At 40.1% G+C, this 21,513-nt stretch overlaps 1 protein-coding gene across 7 annotated transcripts in view; it reads left to right on the top strand.

Annotated features, from left to right (window-relative positions):
- Window positions 1-21,513, top strand: part of kmt2cb (lysine (K)-specific methyltransferase 2Cb) — a 66,628-nt gene that overhangs the window by 2,424 nt on the left and 42,691 nt on the right. For all 7 annotated transcript variants that reach the window (XM_053628551.1, XM_053628554.1, XM_053628555.1 and 4 more), the window contains exons 2-10: window positions 4,243-4,404; window positions 8,599-8,699; window positions 8,931-9,087; window positions 10,226-10,375; window positions 13,756-13,853; window positions 13,954-14,063; window positions 15,066-15,228; window positions 20,536-20,707; window positions 20,874-20,988. In XM_053628551.1, coding sequence (XP_053484526.1) covers window positions 4,244-4,404; window positions 8,599-8,699; window positions 8,931-9,087; window positions 10,226-10,375; window positions 13,756-13,853; window positions 13,954-14,063; window positions 15,066-15,228; window positions 20,536-20,707; window positions 20,874-20,988 — 1,227 coding nt within the window. In that variant the 5' untranslated portion in view covers window position 4,243. The remainder of the gene's footprint in view (window positions 1-4,242; window positions 4,405-8,598; window positions 8,700-8,930; window positions 9,088-10,225; window positions 10,376-13,755; window positions 13,854-13,953; window positions 14,064-15,065; window positions 15,229-20,535; window positions 20,708-20,873; window positions 20,989-21,513) is intronic.

Genomic DNA, 21,513 nt, shown 5'->3' with positions numbered 1-21,513 from the left:
TTATCTTCCTTGGCTTTACACACCATGAAAATTGGTAGAACATTACATCCAGGTCTAGTAAATAATCAGAAGACTTTAACTCTTCGATTCAAAGCTTGAGATACGTATCAAGCCTTGGGCAAACGCTCAACATGTTCACTCTGAGGAGTAGCAGATCAGATGAAAAGCTCCTGATGTTTGTTAGCAGTTCTTGGGATTCACTGTGCTGAGTCATGAAAGTCACTGAACAGGACTAATCAAAGGGACACGCCGTTATCTGCGATGCTTTTTGTATTACTGACACAAAAGCTTTTGGGAATTCTTTGTTGTTGTTTTTTGCGAGGTGTTTGACTTTAGCGCTAGTTGTAGGTAAGTGTCCTGTTATGTTGTGTTCCTGTGCCGTGTCAGCTGCTTTGCAACATGTGCAGGATAGGCTATGATGTAGCGTCATGGACAATAGCGTTGTTTTCATGCCCGGAGTGATTCGAGCGTGTGAAGCGTAATTTCTGGAAAGGAAGGCAGTGTCTCGTTGGCACCATGCCCCATCAGCTGAACGCACAGGTGGCCAGAGTGAAGCAGACGAGCAACGGTAGAGCTCGATTCTTCGTTAACAAACGCTTCGGCCATGTTCGTCGGTGCACACTTCAAAACTCGTGTTAGGCTGACTAGCTACGGCCAGCACTCGCACTTCCTCGATTTAAAAGCCGAAAGGCATTGTCAGGACAGGTAACTGAAGTTCCTCATTTTGGAGAAAGCTGGAAGCAAGTATCATGGTTGGTCTGTTTAGTGAAATACAGCAGTATAAGTACTCGGATGAGGGTTCAGGAATCGTGGTGGACGTGACTAAAGTTCTGCCTGAGAATCATTTTTGGTGCTGATTTTTATTCGGACGAAATTAGGCTTACATAGAGAGATGGGGTCTGCTGTGATTTTATTTCTATCCTCGTCGGCAACGTAGGGGTTTTCCCCTCAGTCCTACCCTGAGGAAAAAATAGTTTTATCCGGTCACTGAAGCCTTGACCTTGTTGACAGAAATGGTGACATGAACTTGACGAGAGCTCCACCGCTAAGACATGGAGATATCTCGCCAAAAATAACTGAAACAACCCAAAGTATTCAGGCCGTCGTTAAAATGGGTCGGCGATACGATGCACGATATCATATCACGATACTTATAGACAAAAATAATGATATCGAGGTTCTGTTTGGATTTTATTTTATTTTTTGCTCCAAAACAATGAACGTTTTCAACATGCTATTCACGTGCCACACCAAGGACATTGTCAGATGTTTCAGGCAAAATGATTGAGTGTACAATAGTGTAAAATAGCTTTACCCTTGTCGTTGATTGTAAAATCTACAACTCGATATCTTAAAATTCCAACATCTCAGTGTTTAGGTTTATGAAACAGCGGAACGGTATTATAAGAAGCTATGAGCTCAGATGTATTTTATTTATAGTTTGCAAAAAATTTCAATTGACCAATATCATTATAAATTATGCCAATACGCTTTTCATTGCATGCTGTCTTTTATGAAACGTTTTTCTAAAATTTTATTATAACTAGGGATGCACCGAATGTTCGGCAACCAAAATTAATAAGTGAAAAGGCCGAATAAATTTGACCGAACAATGACGTGTTTGATGACGCGACCAAATAGCCTAGCAACCAGAATGAGACGCGCGAATGTCACAACCTCCACTTCCAGCAGTGCGCTCGGAGAGATGAGGGGGCGCGCATGCACGAGCTACGTGCACGAGTGCTCAGCGAGCGCATGCTGTTTGGATGTTGACAACCGTGACATTGTTTACTGTGGACACATGCGTTTGTTTTGTTTCTGTACTGGAGTATTCTGTCACGTCGCGAGATAATAAACGGGCATAAACGGGTCAAAGCAGGAATCAGAGTCGCGGTCAAAGAAAACAGGGTCAAAACACAAAACAAGAAACATGAACTAGTATTATGGACTGGGAGCGGAAACACCAGCGGGAACTAAATGAACTAATCTATAGTTTAAACTAACTAAATCTATCAAGAAACATAACATTAACAACGTATCTAACTATACTATATCTACTATAATACTCCGCGAGGTGTACAGGGACGCGAGCGGTATATATCCCCAATATAATCAGTCGTATAGAACCGAATATAATAATTTTCTGCACTTTTTAATGCATTTTTTAATTGTAGGCTACAGAGTGTTAAATTCTTTCAGCAGTCAGTTAAAGGCCTAACATCGGCTATTCAAGTGGGGCTCAAAGATGACCACATCAAAATATTTGTATTTTAGTCATTTATTTATTTAAAGTTGTATTGTGCCTTGTTGGTAGCTTATGCCTGATGAAAGAAAAAAAAATGTTCAGTGTTAAATAATAGTAGTTTTTGTAATTGATTTTTTTCTTTGAAAAGCAAGACAAAATAGTAAAAAGCACATTTTGACTATTCAAATTATGCAATGGTGAAAAAAATGGCAAAATAAATGGAAAAAATGCGAAAAAACGTGTTTGGCATTTGGTTTTCGGCTAAGTTTTCCATTATATTCGGCTTCGGCCATGAATTTTCATTTCGGTGCATCCCTAATTATAACGATAATTACAAACTGGAAGAAACTGATGATGGTAAAAAATGTAAAAAAATAACTTTTACGTAGACATCAAATAATGTATCGTTGAAGGTTTTTGTTTTGTTTTGTTTTTTAAATACAGCATTATTGTATTGCTAGAAAATAGTTTGCAAACCTATATATCGTGACACTTACGCTTTATGGTAGAAATGGTAGAATTGTGATATGATATTTTTGTCGTATCATCCACCTCTACACCAGAAGCATCTGATGATTGATGGTATCACGATACTCGACGGAAAAAAAAACGTATCATGATGCCAGTAACTGGTTGTGACAAAATGTATATTTCATTCACATTTACTGTCAATTGTTAGCGATTTACTTAACGCCAAATGATGAGTCCATTTAACACGTTCGTAGTTACACATTTCCTTAGTATTAACGATGATGTTTTTTGGAATTCGCTGGAAACGAGCTCACTTGTATGAGCACGTCTACAGCGAGCAGTAAGGATGGTGATGAGCGGTAACACTGAGAATCATGCCGAAGACCGTGCCCATAAGTTCATAACATCTTGTTTCTTCAAACTTCTGCAAACCTCCACCAATCTCACCAAAGTCATATGATCCACAGGTCTGGCATTTGGGTTGCTGGGAAGTTTCGTAGCGTGAATCTTGTCTTCGGTCGATCTTATAGCACCACAACGCTGTGGTCGCGTTTGAGAGTTGTGTAGAGTCTACCGGGTCTAACGCGTGATGTTCACTCACAAGTTAGACCCACGCTTGTGTCCACTCTCGAATGGAGTCAACCCCGGGCTGGTTTTTGAGGAGAAGCTCATCATCAGTTGTCGCAGCCGTGTTTACAGGCTGACGATTTCTACATCATCTGTATTTCAATTTTGCTGTGTAGGTAAATCCTTTTAAAACGAAAGATGATGCATTTCTTTACGTTTAAGAAAAGTCGCAAAGTTTTTAGCCAAAGGTGAGTCACACATGAGTCGACTGAACACCGCGATGAACTGATTTCTTACCATGATCAGCGGTTTGGATTAAGACTTTCAGTTGAAGCTGCTTGCTTTTGAGTTTTAGTGCTTTGTTCAGTCAGCACATCAAAATCCAATATTTTCCTACGCGGACCACAGCACTGCCTTTATCGGACGTTGTAAAAATTCCTAATGTGGCAGGTTCAAAATATAATATTAAGAGTGCTTTGACATATGCAGTAGTGGTTCTTCCATTTGGATGGAACCTTGACGTGCTCTCCACCTCCGTATGGTTTTTTGGACAGGTCAGAACATACTCGGGCGATCAAACCGGGGTCTCAGGGAATCTGCTCAAAGTAGTGCTTCCAAATGAGCTCGGACGGGAAAGGATTTGACTCTGACTCTTTGAATCATTACGGGAAGTGAATCAAACATGCCGAGCTGCTAAAGGACAGAGCTGTAGTGAGAGTTCCCTCGCGTTGGACTGCGGTGTTTAGGTGGCGGTTGAATCAGTTCCCAGGATTAAATCCTGGTTCAGAAGCAGCTTTCATATTTGACCTACAAAACTGACTTGAACCGGGAGGGCGTGCCAGAAGTGTAAAAGGAAACAAAATGAACATGGTCCTGTAATGTTGAATGTTTAAACCATATGAATAGCGTCAACACTGATGGAATAAAAAAAGTTTTGTTCTTTCTTTTTCTTCCATCAGAATGTCATCAGAGGAGAAGATTCTTGATTCCTCTGATAAAGGACCCTCGCCAACTGCGGGTGGATCTGTGGCCACGCCCACAGGAAGTCCCGCCCACAATGACAGGCGGCCCAGAGGCCGGCCTCGAAAGGATGTTGGATCCACGCCCAGACAGAGGAAGAAGTGAGTGACTCGTATCTAAAAAAAAAAAATTATTTAATGCTGTAGATGTGGTAACAGGTAAGAGAGGGTTAATAATCGGAAGCTGATTAAGGCCCCGCCCACTTGTATATGTAAAACATTGTGGTTTTGTGCTTTATGACTCCGTTCATCACAGCTTCTAATCTGGATGTTACTTTGTAGTGTGTAATTTATTACTTCCCGACATGTTTGTGGTTTAATTTCACTTTTTTAAATTTAATAATCTATTTTTGACGTTATCTCTCATCTGGGCCGCTCGATACTCTGCTCTTACAGCCGGCCGTGATGATACGCTGACTAAATTGTGATTAAAAATAAGTAGAAAACCGAGCGGAAGTAGCGTGTAATGTGATTCACACCAATATCGGGGTTCGTGAGGCAGTTTCACACAGACTACCGCCCCTACTAGCCTGGAGTTCCTTGTGCGGGGGGGTGGGGGGTGGGATAGTTAGTTTTGTTTTGAAAGCCAGTCGTTTCGAATTAAATTCGCCTGTGTTATGTTTGCGATTCAGGAATTATCGTGTGCTGGTTTCCGGTTGCTTGTGAAAATTTCGTGTGAAGATAGACATCACTCCACATTGCGTTCACATTACAGAGAGGAAGTGGATCCCAACAATCTATTCTATTCTCACTGCAGCCGATCTTCAGACTGGAATTTTTCTGACCTTATTGATTTAGATCAGTATAACAGCATGGCAGTGTTTGTATTAACGGCTCATTTGAATTTAGATTTATTATTTTGGTGATAATAGATAATAGTCAGTCATGTTTTGTCAGTTGGTTACTGCTACTTTAGCAGATTTTCCCCCTTGAATTTCCCTGCCATGTTCTTTTATAAGTTCTCAAAAAGCCTGTTTGCAGTGGTGGCTCTCTGCTGATTAAGCTTGAAAGAGCTTTGAATTGTTTGCCACGTTTGTAGTATTAAAAAATATATTCTGATATCAGAAAACTTTTGATAAAACGAACACAAGTGTTGTTTTTTTTTGTTTGTTTTTTTAAAGGAATTCAAGCTAAAATAAGGAATCATGTGAGGAGAGTCTATTTTCTGTTCGTTTAAAACGATAAAGCTATATTTTATGTACGGGTGAGCGGTATGCCTTAAAAAAAAAAAAGAAATTCTCGAAAGCTATTTCTATGCCACTACACAAGCATCACGATACACAAGTTTGCAGGGGAAAAACTGCTTCCCTGCAATACTGCGTTTCGTTTAATGACGAAAAAAAATTATAAATATAAAAAACATTATTAAAAAAATGTATTTTTGTTTTTTGATGTTAAACAAAAACATTTTTTGTTTATTACATTTTTTTAATGTAACACTGCAAAGAAGAGAAAATCTGTAATTGAAAAGAACGTTTTACAATTTAAAACATTAACACAAGATTGTACAAAATTGTAACATCGTATCAACTGCTTACTGTCGGTTTGTAATTATGAAGAAAAAATTACATATAAATGTAATCAGTTTAGACTTTTAGATCGTTTTTTCAAGGTTTATGAAACAATAGCTAGTTACATTGGCTACCTCAGTTTGTCAAATTTTTATGAAATGTTCTTACTAAAATACCAAAACCTCAGCCATTTTGGACTCAAGTGATTCAAGCTGAGGAAACGCTGATGCTAGGCAACCGGAAAATCCTAACGACTGCGATTAACAATTCCGCTAGCTAGCAGGTAGCCATGACCGTGGAAATAAGACAGAACCATCCGGGATATCAAGGTTTCATTCAGATGTGTTGATGAAATTATGAATAAAACGAACTCTGAGACTAAAATTGCGCTTGGCATCGAATCCAACCTCGCTAATTTAACCCGAGTGTACCGAGAAACGTCGACATCGTGCTATGATACGTGAAGTTTGGGTTTTATTTTTGTTTGTTTGTTTTTTAACACAAAATTCTCGCAAACTTTCGCAGAACGAATACGCGACTGTACTAGAAGTGTTCCGATAAGGTCTTGTTGGTTGATGTTTTGTTTAAGTGCTAGTGGTATTAAGAGAAATTTGGTTTCGAAAGTGCAACCGTTAAACGGCGAATAAAAAACGAGGCTCGAGTTAAGCCGTGTTTATTGTAACCAAAAAGCGTGAACTACTCCAGAAAACGTAAAGATTTGCGCAGCTTCACCTCCGACTGTTACGCAGTGCTGACACTGGAGACTCCTTCTGCAAACGTTTGTTACGTAAACATCTCCTTACCCTGGAGAGAGCTTCACCACATCGACCATTACACACTTACTACAGTTACTATGGAAACGATAACACATCAGAACGAGCGCGTTAATATAAACCTGCGCCACCGTCAGAGCTGCTGTTACAGAGAATTAATCAACAACAATTTGACCAATCAGAATCCAGAACCCGGCAGCACCTCATTTCCCATTCAGATACATTCGCTGTAATCAGTCCGTGTGAAACGCCACTCCGGGTTTTCTCCTCCACCTGTGAGCCGGCACTACTTTATCCTCTCTCTCTCTCTTTCTCTCTCTCTCTCTCTCTCTCTCTCTCTCTCTCTCTCTCTCGCTCTCTCTCTCTCTCACTCTCTCCAGGCACAGGGTTGATAGGGATAAGTTATAGGTGTTTTGGGGGTTGGGTACTGAATTTAAAGGCGAGAGCATGCACATTTTTCAGTTCACACTCGCATTTAGCAATTTGGAGCGAGTGTTTGAACTTGGATGATCGTCGGGGGGAAAAATCATACCAGCGTGAACGTAACAAAAATAAAATCTTCGCTCTGGTACGAGAATGCGTCCTCGTCTACGTGTGTTCCTGTATGATGGTGCGTCAGTGACGCTGTTCGAAGGAAAACAATAAATTCTACAATGAAATCTACAACATGAACACAAACCTACTACTGCAAGCCCCGCCCCCACACCAATGTGCTAACGTAATATGAGTAAGTTGGAATTATAATAAAACTTTTGAATTGCGATGTTGTGATACGTTATCGTGGTGATACGTTTTGTTTTTTTTGGTTTTTTGTCGAATCATTTCGGAAACTTCTGTGAAATTAAATGTCGCATTATTTTTAAATGTTCCTTCTTTCTTTTTCATTTTACTCCCTTTCTCTAATCTTCCTTTCCTCCTTTCTCTCCATTTTCCATCTGTTCATCTCTCCATCTCCCTACTCTCTCCATCTGTTCATCTCTCCATTTTCTTTCCTCTCTCTCTGTCTCTCAATTCACCGATCAAGATTTCTCATCACTCAATCTCTCCATCCTCTCTCTCTCTCCACTTTCCATCACTCAATCTCTCCATTCTCCATCTGTTCATCTCTCCATCCTCCTCCACTCTCTCTCCACTCTCCATCACTCTCTCTCCATTCTACATCTCTCTATATCTGCGTTCTTCCATCTCTGCATCTGTCCACTCTCTGCATACATCTATCTGCATCTCTCCATCTGTTCATCTCTCCATTCTGCTCTTTCTCTGTCCTCCATCACTACATCTCTCAATTCTACATCTCTCCATTCATCTGTCTCCATCTCTCCATTTCATTTCTCTCTGTCTCTCCATTTGTGTATCTCCATCTCCCCATTCTATATCTGTTCATCTGTCCGTTCTCTCTCTCCATTATCCATGTCTCTATTATTATGCCCCGCTTCTCTCATTATTATCTTTCACCTCTTCATTCTTCTCTCTCCATTTTTGTACTCTCTCCATCTCTCTCTTCATCTCTCTCCAATTTCCATCCTCATTTCTCCTTTCTCACCCCTCTTTTCTCTCCGGTCTCCATTTCATATCTTTCCATCTCTCCATCTGTAAATCTCTCCATTCTCTCCTCTCTTTTTCTGCATTCTTTCATCTCTCCATCTCTCCATTTTCCTTCTCTCCATTTCCTGTGTTCACCATCTCTCCCATCTGTTCAGCTCTCCGTTCATTTCCTCATCTCTTAGCTCTCTCCATCTATCCATCCATCCATCCGTGTGTGTGTGTTTTTGTGTGTGTGTGTGAGTGAGAGCTGCAGTTTAATTTGCGAGTCTGGTGATTATCACCTTGATAAAGTGATACTCGGATTAGACACAGCAGGACTCAGACAGTGATGGGTGCTCAGAGAGAGTGTGTATGTGTGTGTGTTTCCAAATGGGATGTTTACATACAATTATCACTTTTGAGGAGATGATAAATCATCCAATCCAATAAAACAGAATTTTTTCTGTGTGTGTGTGTGTGTGTGTCAGGAGTCGAGGCAGAGGGAAGGCTGTGTTGGAGGATGAGGACAGCGCTGATGGGATGGATAGCGGAGGGATGCAGGAGCTCGGTGAAGCCTCATCCACAGGAGGTGCTGATTAAATTTCTATTACAGCGTTACACACAGTGCTTTATTCCTCCCCTACCATCTTCACCTCCTTCTCCCTGTCTCTCTCTGTCTGTCTGTCTCTGCCTGTCTCTCTCTCACTTTCTCGCTCTGCCTGTCTCTCTCTGCGTGTCTCTCTCTCTCTGTCACTCTCTTTCTCTCTCCCTGTCTCACTCTCTCTCTCTCTCTCTCTCTCTCTCTCTCTCTCTGGGTCAGACTGTAGAGGAGTGCAGCAGGAGGAGTGTGAGGGCGTGGCCACAGCGTCTCTTCCCGGAGACGGACAGGAGGAAGTTTGTCCTGCGCCGCTTGTTTCTCCGAACCCGGAGACGGAGGAGGCGGGAACATCAGCGGCATGCGGAGGAGCTAAAAGCAGGTCAGAAACACACACACGCGCGCTCTCTCTCTCGCTCTCTCTCTCTCTCTCTCTCTCTCTCTCTCTCTCTAACACACACACACACACACATCTGACTCACTTCCTAACGTGGGAAGGGTGTGTGTGATGATGTTTGGCTCCTTCATTAATAACTGAGTTTACAGGACGATTTTTATTAATTTATTCATCTATCCTTTCTTTTCTCTTTTTATTTCTTTTTGTATTGTTGTGCTCTCTTTTTTAAAAAAATATTTATTCTCCTTTTGTCTTTTATTTTTTGTATATTCTTTCATTCATTTTTTCATTGTATTTTCCTTCTTTCTTTCCTTTGTTCCTTTTTCATATTCTTTCTTTCGTTTTTTATTTTGGTTTGTTTATTTTTGTTATTTCTTTCTTTATTTGTTTTTGTCTATTCTTTTTTTTTTCTTCTTTCTTTCTTTCTTTCTTCTTTTTCTCTGCCACCATTGATTCCTTGCTTTTTCTTTCATTTTCAAACTCTTTTCAGTCCTCTTCCCTGCCTTCACTGTTTTTTAATACTTTCCTTTTCAGTAGGAAGAAGAAATAGTTTGTGGGGTTTTTTTGGTTTTTTTTTTTAAACTTAATTTTTTTTTTTCTATGATGTTAGATGTCTCCCCAGTCTCTCTCTCTCTCACACACGCACAGCGGTCTGTGCTGTAAATCAGGGTGTTATTGATCTCAGACGGAGCTGCGGTGTCGATAAAAAGTCGTATATCTGGGGACCTCATTAAGAGCCTCCTCACTCTCACACTTCCACACCCAAACTATTCATCACCTCCATCACCTTCTCCTCCACCTCCCTCGCTTCCTCCTTCTCCACATCACTCCCTTTAATCCCACTCTTTCTCTTTGTCCTCCTCCACCTCTCTCACCTAAATCCCTCTCTTTTTCCTTCTCAAACTAAACCTTCTTCTCCTTCCTTCTCCATCTTTCTCCATCACCTTCTCCTTCTCTTTCTACTTTTCAGTCTTCCCCCACTTCTGCTTCTTCTTCTTCTTCTTCTCCTTTTCTTTTTCTTTTTCCACCTGGCACATTTCTAATGTGAGCACGAATGAGCCGAGCTTGTTTTACTTGTATATTTGATTGTGGTGTGTGTGTGTGTGTGTATTTGGTCCTCCAGTAAGCAGCTCTGTGCCTTTTGTTACTGTGGAGCACGAAGTCTGCTCGGTCAGGGTGAACTGAAGCTCTTCAAGGCCACGTCGGGATGCGACCCTCCGCTCCATCGTAACCATGACAACAGCCAATCAGGGATGCCTAGGGGTCTGGAGAGGTATGTTGACTACTGCAGAGTCCCTACAGCAAGAATCTGTGTGGAGTTGTTGTTGTTAGCCCTCTAGACTTCTTTATAGTAGGTATTTTATGCTTGGGATTTGTTCATGGATAAGACTCGTTTCTCTTTTTCCAGCGACTCAGTGTTTGATTCAGTGAATCTTTTGTTCATGACAGTTTTTTTTTTCTTTTATACAGTGACTCAGTGTTTGATTCAGTGAATCTTTTGTTCATGGCTAATAGTTGTTTCTCTTTCATTCAGCGAATCGGTGTTTGATTCAGTGAATCTTTTGTTCATGGCTAAGAGTCGTTTCTCTTTCATTCAGCGACTCGGTGTTTGATTCAGTGAATCTTTTGTTCATGGCTAAGAGTCGTTTCTCTTTCATTCAGTGACTCGGTGTTTGATTCAGTGAATCTTTTGGTCATGACAGATTCATTTCTCTTTTTTTTACTGCGACTCGGTGTTTGATTCAGTGAATCTTTTGGTCATGACAGATTCATTTCTCTTTTTTTACTGCGACTCGGTGTTTGATTCAGTGCATCTTTCGTTCATGGCTGAGATTTGGTTCTCTCTCATTCAGTGACTCAGTCTTTATTTAAATGGATCAGTTAAGACAGTTGAATCTTTTCTGTGAATCTGTTTTACGAGCTGAAGCTGGTGAACGACTCACCTGAACGGATTCCAATAACATCAGTCACTTTTTTCCCAGTAAATGAAAACGAACATGGTAAGAGTATTTCAGTGTTCAGATAAGCTACTCCCAAACAGAAGAGTAGTGAGCGCCTGCAGCTACATTACACATCTACGCTCTGTACGTGTTCCTCTTTGCTAGCATGCACCATATTACCCTGTGATTACCCATCATGCAGTTGGGAGTCCTGCAGAACAGGATGTGAGACTCGGCATGTGCTCAGCCCTACAAAGGGCCCTCGCTGGAAGGCTGCCTAATTTGTTTCGGCACCTTGGAGCCAATCGGGAGCCTCAATGATGTAATGCAGCACGAGTGTGAAGTTGGCGGTGAGCCAGTGCGGCTCCGCTCTGTCAGACACACACACACACACCAAGTTGGTCAGGGAAATGGAGGAGGAGAAAGGAAGAAAACAAAAGGATGAAAAGAGCGGATGAGTGTGTGGTGACTCAGGGGATGTCTTCCACTGTGTTATTGCTGATGTCTGATGCTACAGCAGGGAACCTTTACCTGTGAATGTTTTGTTACAATTTCAGGCGGTTAGACAGAATAAATAACTATAGTTCTGCATTTCTTTGACCTGCTTTACCTGGTTCTGACCTGCTTTACCTGGTTCTGACCTGCTTTATCCGGTTCTGACCTGCTTTATCCGGTTCTGACCTGCTTTATCCGGTTCTGACCTGCTTTATCGAGTTCTGACCTGCTTTATCTGGGACTGATATGCTTTTTAGCCAGTTCTGACCTGCTTTACCTGATTCTGACTCGCGTGATCTGATTCTGACGTGTTTTATCTGGTTCTGACTCGCGTGATCTGGTTCTGACCTGCTTTTTCCAGTTCTGATCTGGTTCTGACAGACAGTTCTGACTAGCTTTGTCTGGTTCTGGCCTGCTTAATCCGGTTCTAACATGCTTTATGTGGGTCTGACCTTCTGTATCTGGTTCTGACCAGCATTTTGTTTTTTTTTTGCTCTGACCCGCTTCATCTGGTTCTGACTTGATTCATTGGCTTCTGATATGCTTTATCGGGTTCTGACTTCACTTATCGGGTTCTGACATGCAGTTCAAGCATGTAGATAAAAACAAACATCGGGTGTTTTTGAGCCCTTATGTGACTTCGCAGGAAGACGCTTTACACCCAAAAAATATGCAGTCATGTTTGCTTTTGTTAGCTGGCTCGCTAGTGTAAACTACGACGTTGAGAAATAGTTATTAAGGTGGCTAATAATTATAGACAAGTATACAAATTCCATCGACTTCCTCAGTTTTTTTAAATTGGACTCAAAGACATGCCCAATTTCCCATTTTCTTCTGGTCCCTTCAGTTATGCCCACTCGCTGTTGATCTCATTTTCATATACTCACTGACGCCCACATTTCCGAAGATTCCCTTTGAGACATGCCTACTTTGCCGTTTTCATTTCCGTGTATGGACTCATGGTCTAAGATCTTCAGATGTCGGTTCATCCAGATAGACTCAGGCGTATCTTTTTATCCGTCACGGATGAGTCATTTCCGTATAACCGGCGTTTCAATCCGTGACGTTACGCTAAATATCAGCTAAATTAACACGCCTCTGAGTCAAAACCTCCAGCTGCTGAATGTCAAGTGTGAATTAACACTTTCCTGCTCTTTCATGCTCTCACATATTCTCTTGCTCTCACATTCTCTCACTCTCACGTTCTCACGCTCACGGATCATGATGGAAGAGTTTCTCCAGATTGAACGGCTGACATTTTGTTCGGCTGCTGGTTTCTTTCCCCCCTCTCTCTCTCTCCCTCCCTCTCATTAGATGGAAATCGGTTTGCCTCTATTGTCATCGTTAATATTGTGCTTTCTATTCTGATCGCGCTTCACCTGAGGCGTCAGACCCGTCTCTGAGTGAGTCACGGCTCATGTGAACTCTGCAGGTCGCCATGTTTCACTTCACTAGGAAGTAAACGGTCTAAACCACGAACCAGCTATTTCTCACTTTCACCTTCTTCACACTTTTATGTGTGTGTCTGTGTCTGAAGGAGGCGTGGCCTGTGTGCCTGTCATTCCTAGACGACGTATGCTTCTTCAGTCCCAGCGTAAGAGGTGTGGCTTCTGCCTCTGTGCCTGTCAATTATGTTAAAGTAGGCGTGGCTTATGTGCTTTTAGTCTGAGAGAAGTGGGTTTGTCAGCTGTGCCCCTGTGTCAGTCACAGTGTGGGCTTTGTACCCATCAGTCTCAGCAAAGTGGGTGTGGCTTCTAAGTCTTTAGTTAGAGAGAAATAGGTGTGGCCTCTGTACCATTCATATTGAAGTAGGCGTGGATTCTATGCCTTCAGTCCTAGTGAAGGATATTTGGTCTCTGTGCTTGTTAGGCCCAGTGAAGGAGGCATGGCCTTTGTACAAGTCACAGTGATGTAGGTGTGCCTTTAGTCCTAGTGAAGAAGGCGTTGCCTCTGTACAAGTTGCAGTGAACACGAGTCATGTGGCCTATGTGCTGGACAGTCTCATTGTAACGGGGAGGTGTGGCTTCTCTGCCTTTAGTCTGAGAGAAGTGGGTGGGGCCTACATGCCTTCAGTCAGATTGAAGGAGGAGTATCCTCTGTACATGTCAGTCACATTGAAGGAAGTGTGGCCTTCATGCCTATTAGTCTCGGTAAAGGAGGCATGGCTTTTGTGCATTGCTGAGGTTAAACATTTAACCTCCTTTATTTTGTTTGTTAGCGGCGGAGCAGAGGAAACGGGCCGCAGGTCCTGGGACGAGCTTCACCACGTCGGTTTACCAGAGGACGTAGACGTCCAGTCTCTCTTCGATGAGTCAGGTGATTGCCTACGCCGTGGACCTTTTTCACGAGTCATACCTGGTAATGCGTTGATCAGGAATACGCAGATGTGTTTACATTATTGTTTGTGTTTGTGCAGGTCAATGCTGGGCCCATCAGCGGTGTGCTCTGTGGTCAGAGGGCGTGTGTCAGGCGGAGGACCAATCACTGCTCTTCGTGGACAGAGCCATCCACTCAGGGAGCACAGAGGTGAGGATGCGCTCACGCCGAAGCAGGAGAAGCCATTTTACTTTACAGTCCCTGTTAATAAAGACGAGTTATAAATATTCTTAACACATTCATAACATCCTTATAAGGCACACATTGACATTTAAGATGAGCGCAGGCTGGGGGTGGGGGAATGGGATAAAGGTCATGGCTGGCTCGGAAAAGGTCACCACAGTCGCCACACACACACGCACACACACACAAGGTGTGAGGTGTTAATAGCACATAGAGTCATGGAAAATGTAATTTTTTAGATCTGGTAAAGGTTTGGAAAATAGGTAAATATTCATTAGTTTAAAATAAATAACATATATGTGTAAATATTACGGCTAATAAAACAATCATCACAGCATATAGTTTCAGTATAAATTTTCATACAACCTGAAAAAATAAAATAATCAAGATGCTAGGTTGAAGCATGCATAATAATAATAATAATAATAACTGAGTGTATTGTTTCATGGCTGTTAAGTAACTTTAAATGTAACTGTAAACGGATAAAAAGTATGACGTGTCGTTCGTTAATAAGTAAAATGTTGTCATCGAAGGCAAATTGCTGTGCTATAAGAGGAAAAGGTGTACTCTCGTGTGAAGTGTTAGGAAGCATCCCCCCCCGTGTGTGTGTGAGAGAGAGAGTTTGATGTGGAAGTTTAAAACGGGTCGTTCTAGCTAAAAATGGAACAGTGCACTTGTTTATCGCGAGGAGGGAAATAATGGACATGTTTTGAGGAAGAGCTTGATAATCGATGTGTGTTTTGAGAGGAAGACCCGCGGCTATGTTTCAAACACGCCCTCGCCGACTTCCCCATGGCCCTGGTGGAATCCCTCTCACCAGCTCGTGGGCCAATACTTCATCAGGGATGTGGTGAGATGAGGGATGGAGTCGACGCTGGTGGTCGCTGAAGTCCAAAGATATGTAAATGGAAGCGTACGTAAACGATATTACGTTGTACACTAACGTAAACCTTCTCTTTCTCTATGCAGCATTGTGCATATTGTAAGCGCCTTGGAGCATCCATTAAGTGCTGTGAGGAGGGGTGTGACCGCTCGTACCATTATCCATGTGCGGGGGGAGCCGGAACCTTTCAGGACTTCAGGAAGCGCTCCGTCCTGTGCACGGACCACGTCGAGCATGCCGTCAGTAAATGTAAGATGAACCCAGTCCTTCATCTGCTCGCTTTCTTTACACAATACTCCAGAATTCTTCAGCATACTATAAAATACTCCAGAATACTACAGCATACTATAAAATACTCCAGAATACTACAGAATTCTATAAAATACTCCAGAATACTGCCGCATACTATAAAATACTCCAAAATACGACAGCATACTATAAAATACTCCAAAATACGACAGAATTCTATAAAATACTCCAGAATACTACCGCATGCTATAAAATACTCCAAAATACTACCATATACTATAAAATACTCCAGAATACTACCGTATACTATAAAATACTCCAGAATACTACAGAATTATATAAAATACTCCAGAATACTGCCACATACTATAAAATACTCCAAAATACAACAGCATACTATAATATACTCCAAAATACTACCGTATACTATAAAATACTCCAGAATACTACCGTATACTGTAAAATACTCCAGAATACTACCGCATACTATAAAATACTCCAGAATACTATGAAATACTCCAGAATATTACAGCATACTATAAATACTCCAAAATAGTATAAAATACTCCAAAATACTACAGCATACTATAAAATACTCCAGAATACTACAGAATTATATAAAATACTCCAGAATACTGCCACATACTATAAAATACTCCAAAATACAACAGCATACTATAATATACTCCAAAATACTACTGTATACTATAAAATACTCCAGAATACTACCGTATACTGTAAAATACTCCAGAATACTACCGCGTACTATAAATACTCCAGAATACTACCGCATACTATAAAATACTCCAGAATACTACCGCGTACTATAAATACTCCAGAATACTACCGCATACTATAAAATACTCCAGAATACTATGAAATACTCCAGAATATTACAGCATACTATAAAACACTCCAAAATACTACAGAATTCTACCGCATACTATAAAATACTCCAGAATACTATAGAATTCTATAAAATACTCCAGAATACTACAGAATACTATAAAATACTCCAAAATACTCCTGCATACTATAAAATACTCCACAATACTACAGCATACTATAAAATAATCGAAAATACTACCGCATACTATAAAGTACTCCAGAATACTACCGCATACTATAAAATACTCCAAAATACTACCGTATACTATAAAATACTCCAGAATACTACCGCATACTATAAATACTCCAAAATACTCCCGCATACTATAAAATACTCCAAAATACTACAGCATACTATAAAATACTCCAGAATACTATGAAATACTCCAGAATACTACAGCATACTATAAAACACTCCGAAATACTACAGAATTCTACTGTATATTATAAAATATTACAGAATACTATAAAATATTCCAAAATACTCCTGCATACTATAAAATACTCCACAATACTACAGCATACTATAAAATACTCATAAAATACTCGAGAATACTACCGCATACTATAAAGTACTCCAGAATACTACCGCATACTATAAAATACTCCACAATACTACCGCATACTATAAAATACTCCAGAATACTACAGTATACTATAAAATACTCCAGAATACTACCGTATACTATAAAATACTCCAGAATACCGCAGCATACTGTAAAATACTCCACAATACCACAGCATACTATAAAATACTCCAAAATACTACCGTATACTATAAAATACTCCAAAATACTCCTGCATACTATAAAATACTCCACAATACTACAGCATACTATAAAATACTCGAGAATACTACCGCATACTATAAAGTACTCCAGAATGCTATCGCATGCTATAAAATACTCCACAATACTACCGCATACTGTAAAATACTCCAGAATTCTACCGCATACTATGAAATTCTCCAGAATACTACAGCATACTATAAAATACTCCACAATACTACAGTATACTATAAAATACTCCAGAATACTACCGCATACTATAAAATACTGCAGCATACTATAAAATACTCCACAGTACTTCAGCATACTATAAAATACTCCACAATTCTTCAGCATACTATAAAATACTACAGCATACTATAAAATACTCCAACATACTACCGTATACTATAAAATACTCCACAATACTACCGCATACTATAAAATACTGCAGCATACTATAAAATTCTCCAAAATACTACCGTATACTATAAAATACTCCAGAATACTACAGCATACTATAAAACACTCCAAAATACTACCGTATACTATAAAATACTCCAGAATACTACAGCATACTATAAAACACTCCAAAATACTACCGTATACTATAAAATACTTCAGAATACTACTGTATACTATAAAATACTCCAGATTATTACCACATACTATAAAATACTCCACAATGCTTCAGCATACTATAAAATACTGCCGCATACTATAAAATTCTCCAAAATGCTACCATATACTATAAAACACTCCGAAATACTACCGTATACTATAAAATACTCCAGATTATTACCGCATACTTTAAAATACTCCACAATACTTCAGCATACTATAAAATACTGCAGCATACTATAAAATTCTCCAAAATACTACCGTATACTATAAAATACTCCAGATTATTACCGCATACTATAAAATACTCCACAATACTTCAGCATGCTATAAAATATTGCAGCATACTATAAAATTCTCCAAAATACTACCGTATACTATAAAACACTCCAAAATACTACAGAATTCTACCGCATACTATTAAATACTCCAGAATACCACCGCATACTATAAAACACTTCAGAATACTACAGCATACTATAAAATATTCCAGAATACTGCAGCATACTATAAAATACTCCAGAATACTGCAGCATACTCCAGAATACTCTTAAAAATACTACAACATACCCCAAATATCCTCCAAAATACTACAACCTACTCCAAAGATACTACAGCATGATGGGACATACTACAAAATATTCCAAACATGTAAAAATAAAAAATTTAAATGTTTTCTTAAGTCACTGGAAACACATTTTTATGTTTTTGTGTGTGTATATATATATATATATATATATATATGTATGTTTATATATGTGTATATATATATATATATATATATATATATATATATATACACACACACACTCATATATATATATTTACAGTGAGGGAAAAAAGTATTTGATCCCCTGCTGATTTTGTACGTTTGCCCACTGACAAAGAAATGATCAGTCTATAATTTTAATGGTAGATTTATTTGAACAGTGAGAGACAGAATAACAACAAGAAAATACAGAAAAACGCATGTCAAAAATGTTATAAATTGATTTGCATTTTAATGAGGGAAATAAGTATTTGACCCCTCTGCAAAACATGACTTAGTACTTGGTGGCAAAACCCTTGTTGGCAATCACAGAGGTCAGACTTTTCTTGTAGTTGGCCACCAGGTTTGCACACATCTCAGGAGGGATTTTGTCCCACTCCTCTTTGCAGATGTTCTCCAAGTCATTAAGGTTTCGAGGCTGACGTTGGCAACTTGAACCTTCAGCTCCCTCCACAGATCTTGTATGGGATTAAGGTCTGGAGACTGGCTAGGCCACTCCAGGACCTTAATGTGCTTCTTCTTGAGCCACTTCTTTGTTGCCTTGGCCATGTGTTTTGGGTCATTGTCATGCTGGAATACCCATCCACGACCCATTTTCAATGCCCTGGCCGAGGGAAGGAGGTTCTCACCCAAGATTTGACGGTACATGGCCCCGTCCATCGTCCCTTTGATGCGGTGAAGTTGTCCTGTCCCCTTAGCAGAAAAACACCCCCAAAGCATAATGTTTCCACCTCCATGTTTGACGGTGGGGATGGTGTTCTTGGGGTCATAGGCAGCATTCCCCCTCCTCCAAACACGGCGAGTTGAGTTGATGCCAAAGAGCTCCATTTTGGTCTCATCTGACCACAACACTTTCACCCAGTTGTCTTCTGAATCATTCGGATGTTCATTGGCAAACTTCAGACGGGCATGTATATGTGCTTTCTTGAGCAGGGGGACCTTGCGGGCGCTGCAGGATTTCAGTCCTTCACGGCGTAGTGTGTTACCAATTGTTTTCTTGGTGACTATGGTCCCAGCTGCCTTGAGATCATTGACAAGATCCTCCCGTGTAGTTCTGGGCTGATTCCTCACTGTTCTCATGATCATTGCAACTCCACGAGGTGAGATCTTGCATGGAGCCCCAGGCCGAGGGAGATTGACAGTTCTTTTGTGTTTCTTCCATTTGCGAATAATCGCACCAACTGTTGTCCCCTTCTCACCAAGCTGCTTGACAATGGTCTTGTAGCCCATTCCAGACTTGTGTAGGTCTACAATCTTGTCACTGACATCCTTGGAGAGCTCTTTGGTCTTGGCCATGGTGGAGAGTTTGGAATCTGATTGATTGATTGCTTCTGTGGACAGGTGTCTTTTATACAGGTAACGAGCTGAGATTAGGAGCACGCCCTTTAAGAGTGTGCTCCTAATCTCAGCTCGTTACTTGTATAAAATACACCTGGGAGCCAGAAGTCTTTCTGATTGAGAGGGGGTCAAATACTTATTTCCCTCATTAAAATGCAAATCAATTTATAACATTTTTGACATGCGTTTTTCTGGATTTTTTTGTTGTTATTCTGTCTCTCACAAATAAATCTACCATTAAAATTATAGACTGATCATTTCTTTGTCAGTGGGCAAACGTACAAAATCAGCAGGGGATCAAATACTTTTTTCCCTCACTGTATACACACACACACACACACATATATATATATATATATATATATATATATATATATATATATATATAAGTATAATCAGTTGGATATGAACACTCGTTTATGTGTACTGTAGGAGACATTTTTAAACACTTTTAATTATTTACATTTATCGAGACGTAAATAATTGCGTATGTAGCAACTGATGGTAACAATATACAGTATTTCTAATAAGTAACTTTTAACAATTTTAATATTAGTGTATGATTTATATGGGTGCATACCTTAATTGCAGCAAACACTTCGTCATAATTAATTCTGTTAATTTACTGCAAAATAAATGTACCGTGACGTGTAGGAATGAATCTTATTACTGAAATACTCTCATATTAATATCACAGCATTAATATTTTATGTGGCATACTGTATAGTGATTTAAATCACTGTATGTAATATAATATTTTAATATTACGATATTAATATAATAGTCATTAAAAGTGTTGTATTAGGTATTAATATGTTATAGGATTTAGTAGTGGTAAAAATATTATAGTGTGTTTCTATAAACTAACTCACACTAACACATGCTCACTTTTATCTTACTTTTTGTGTGTGTGTGTGTGTGTAGCAGCGGAGGAGGCAAACTGTGTGCTGTGTGAGAGTCCGGGAGATTTAATGGACCAGCTTTTCTGCACCAGCTGTGGTCTTCATTACCACGGCATGTGTTTGGACATCAGCGTCACTCCTCTGAAGCGAGCAGGCTGGCAGTGTCCGGAGTGTAAAGTGTGCCAGACGTGCAAGTGAGTGTGAACCTCGCTGTTCACGCTTTATGTTCTCACACGCGAGGAAGGCGGAGCTTAGAATTTTTTTTTTTACTATACGATAAAACCAGGTATGGTAGCAGGCTAGGCGATGTTTATAGAATTACGTCATCTTTTTTTGTTGTTACTCCCGATTTTGTGTCAGGAACCCTGGAGAGGACACAAAGATGCTGGTGTGTGACATGTGCGATAAAGGTTATCACACCTTCTGCCTGCAGCCCGTCATGGACTCCATCCCCACCAACGGGTGGAGGTGTAAGGTAATGAATCAGCAAACTGAAACTGTTCACTGTGTGTGTGTGTGTGTGTGTGTGTGTGTGTGTGTGTGGAGCTGCTTACAAAAATAAAGAGTTGATTAGAGTTGGACGGATTCATATGAAGCCCTATAGAGTTGTGTGGAGCTGTCGAGGATCATGGATTCTTGTGGAGTCGTTTAGACAGATAAAGATTTGTGCTGAGTCGCATGGAGACATTTATATTTGTAAGGAATTGTATGGAGTTGAATAGGGTCATGGAGCCGATTAGAATTCTTTTAAGTCGTATAGAGTCATATGGTATTCGTTAGAATTGTAGATATGTATGGAATTGTATGCAGTTGTTTATCGTCATATAGTTTTGTATAGAGTCACGCAGCGTTACGTTGAGTCATATAGATTTGTGAGTAGTCGTATGGATCTGCATATGGACCCATATGAAGTTCTTTGGAGTTGTTAAAAGAATCTTATGGAGTCATATAGATTATATGGAATCTCACTTAGACTCGTATAGATTTGTGTGGAAGCATA

The sequence above is a fragment of the Ictalurus furcatus genome, chromosome 7, assembly GCF_023375685.1.
Source record: "Ictalurus furcatus strain D&B chromosome 7, Billie_1.0, whole genome shotgun sequence".
Classification (NCBI taxonomy): Eukaryota; Metazoa; Chordata; class Actinopteri; order Siluriformes; family Ictaluridae; genus Ictalurus; species Ictalurus furcatus.
The sequence above is the reverse complement of the archived record's forward strand: the minus strand, read 5'-3'. Positions and strand labels throughout refer to the sequence as shown.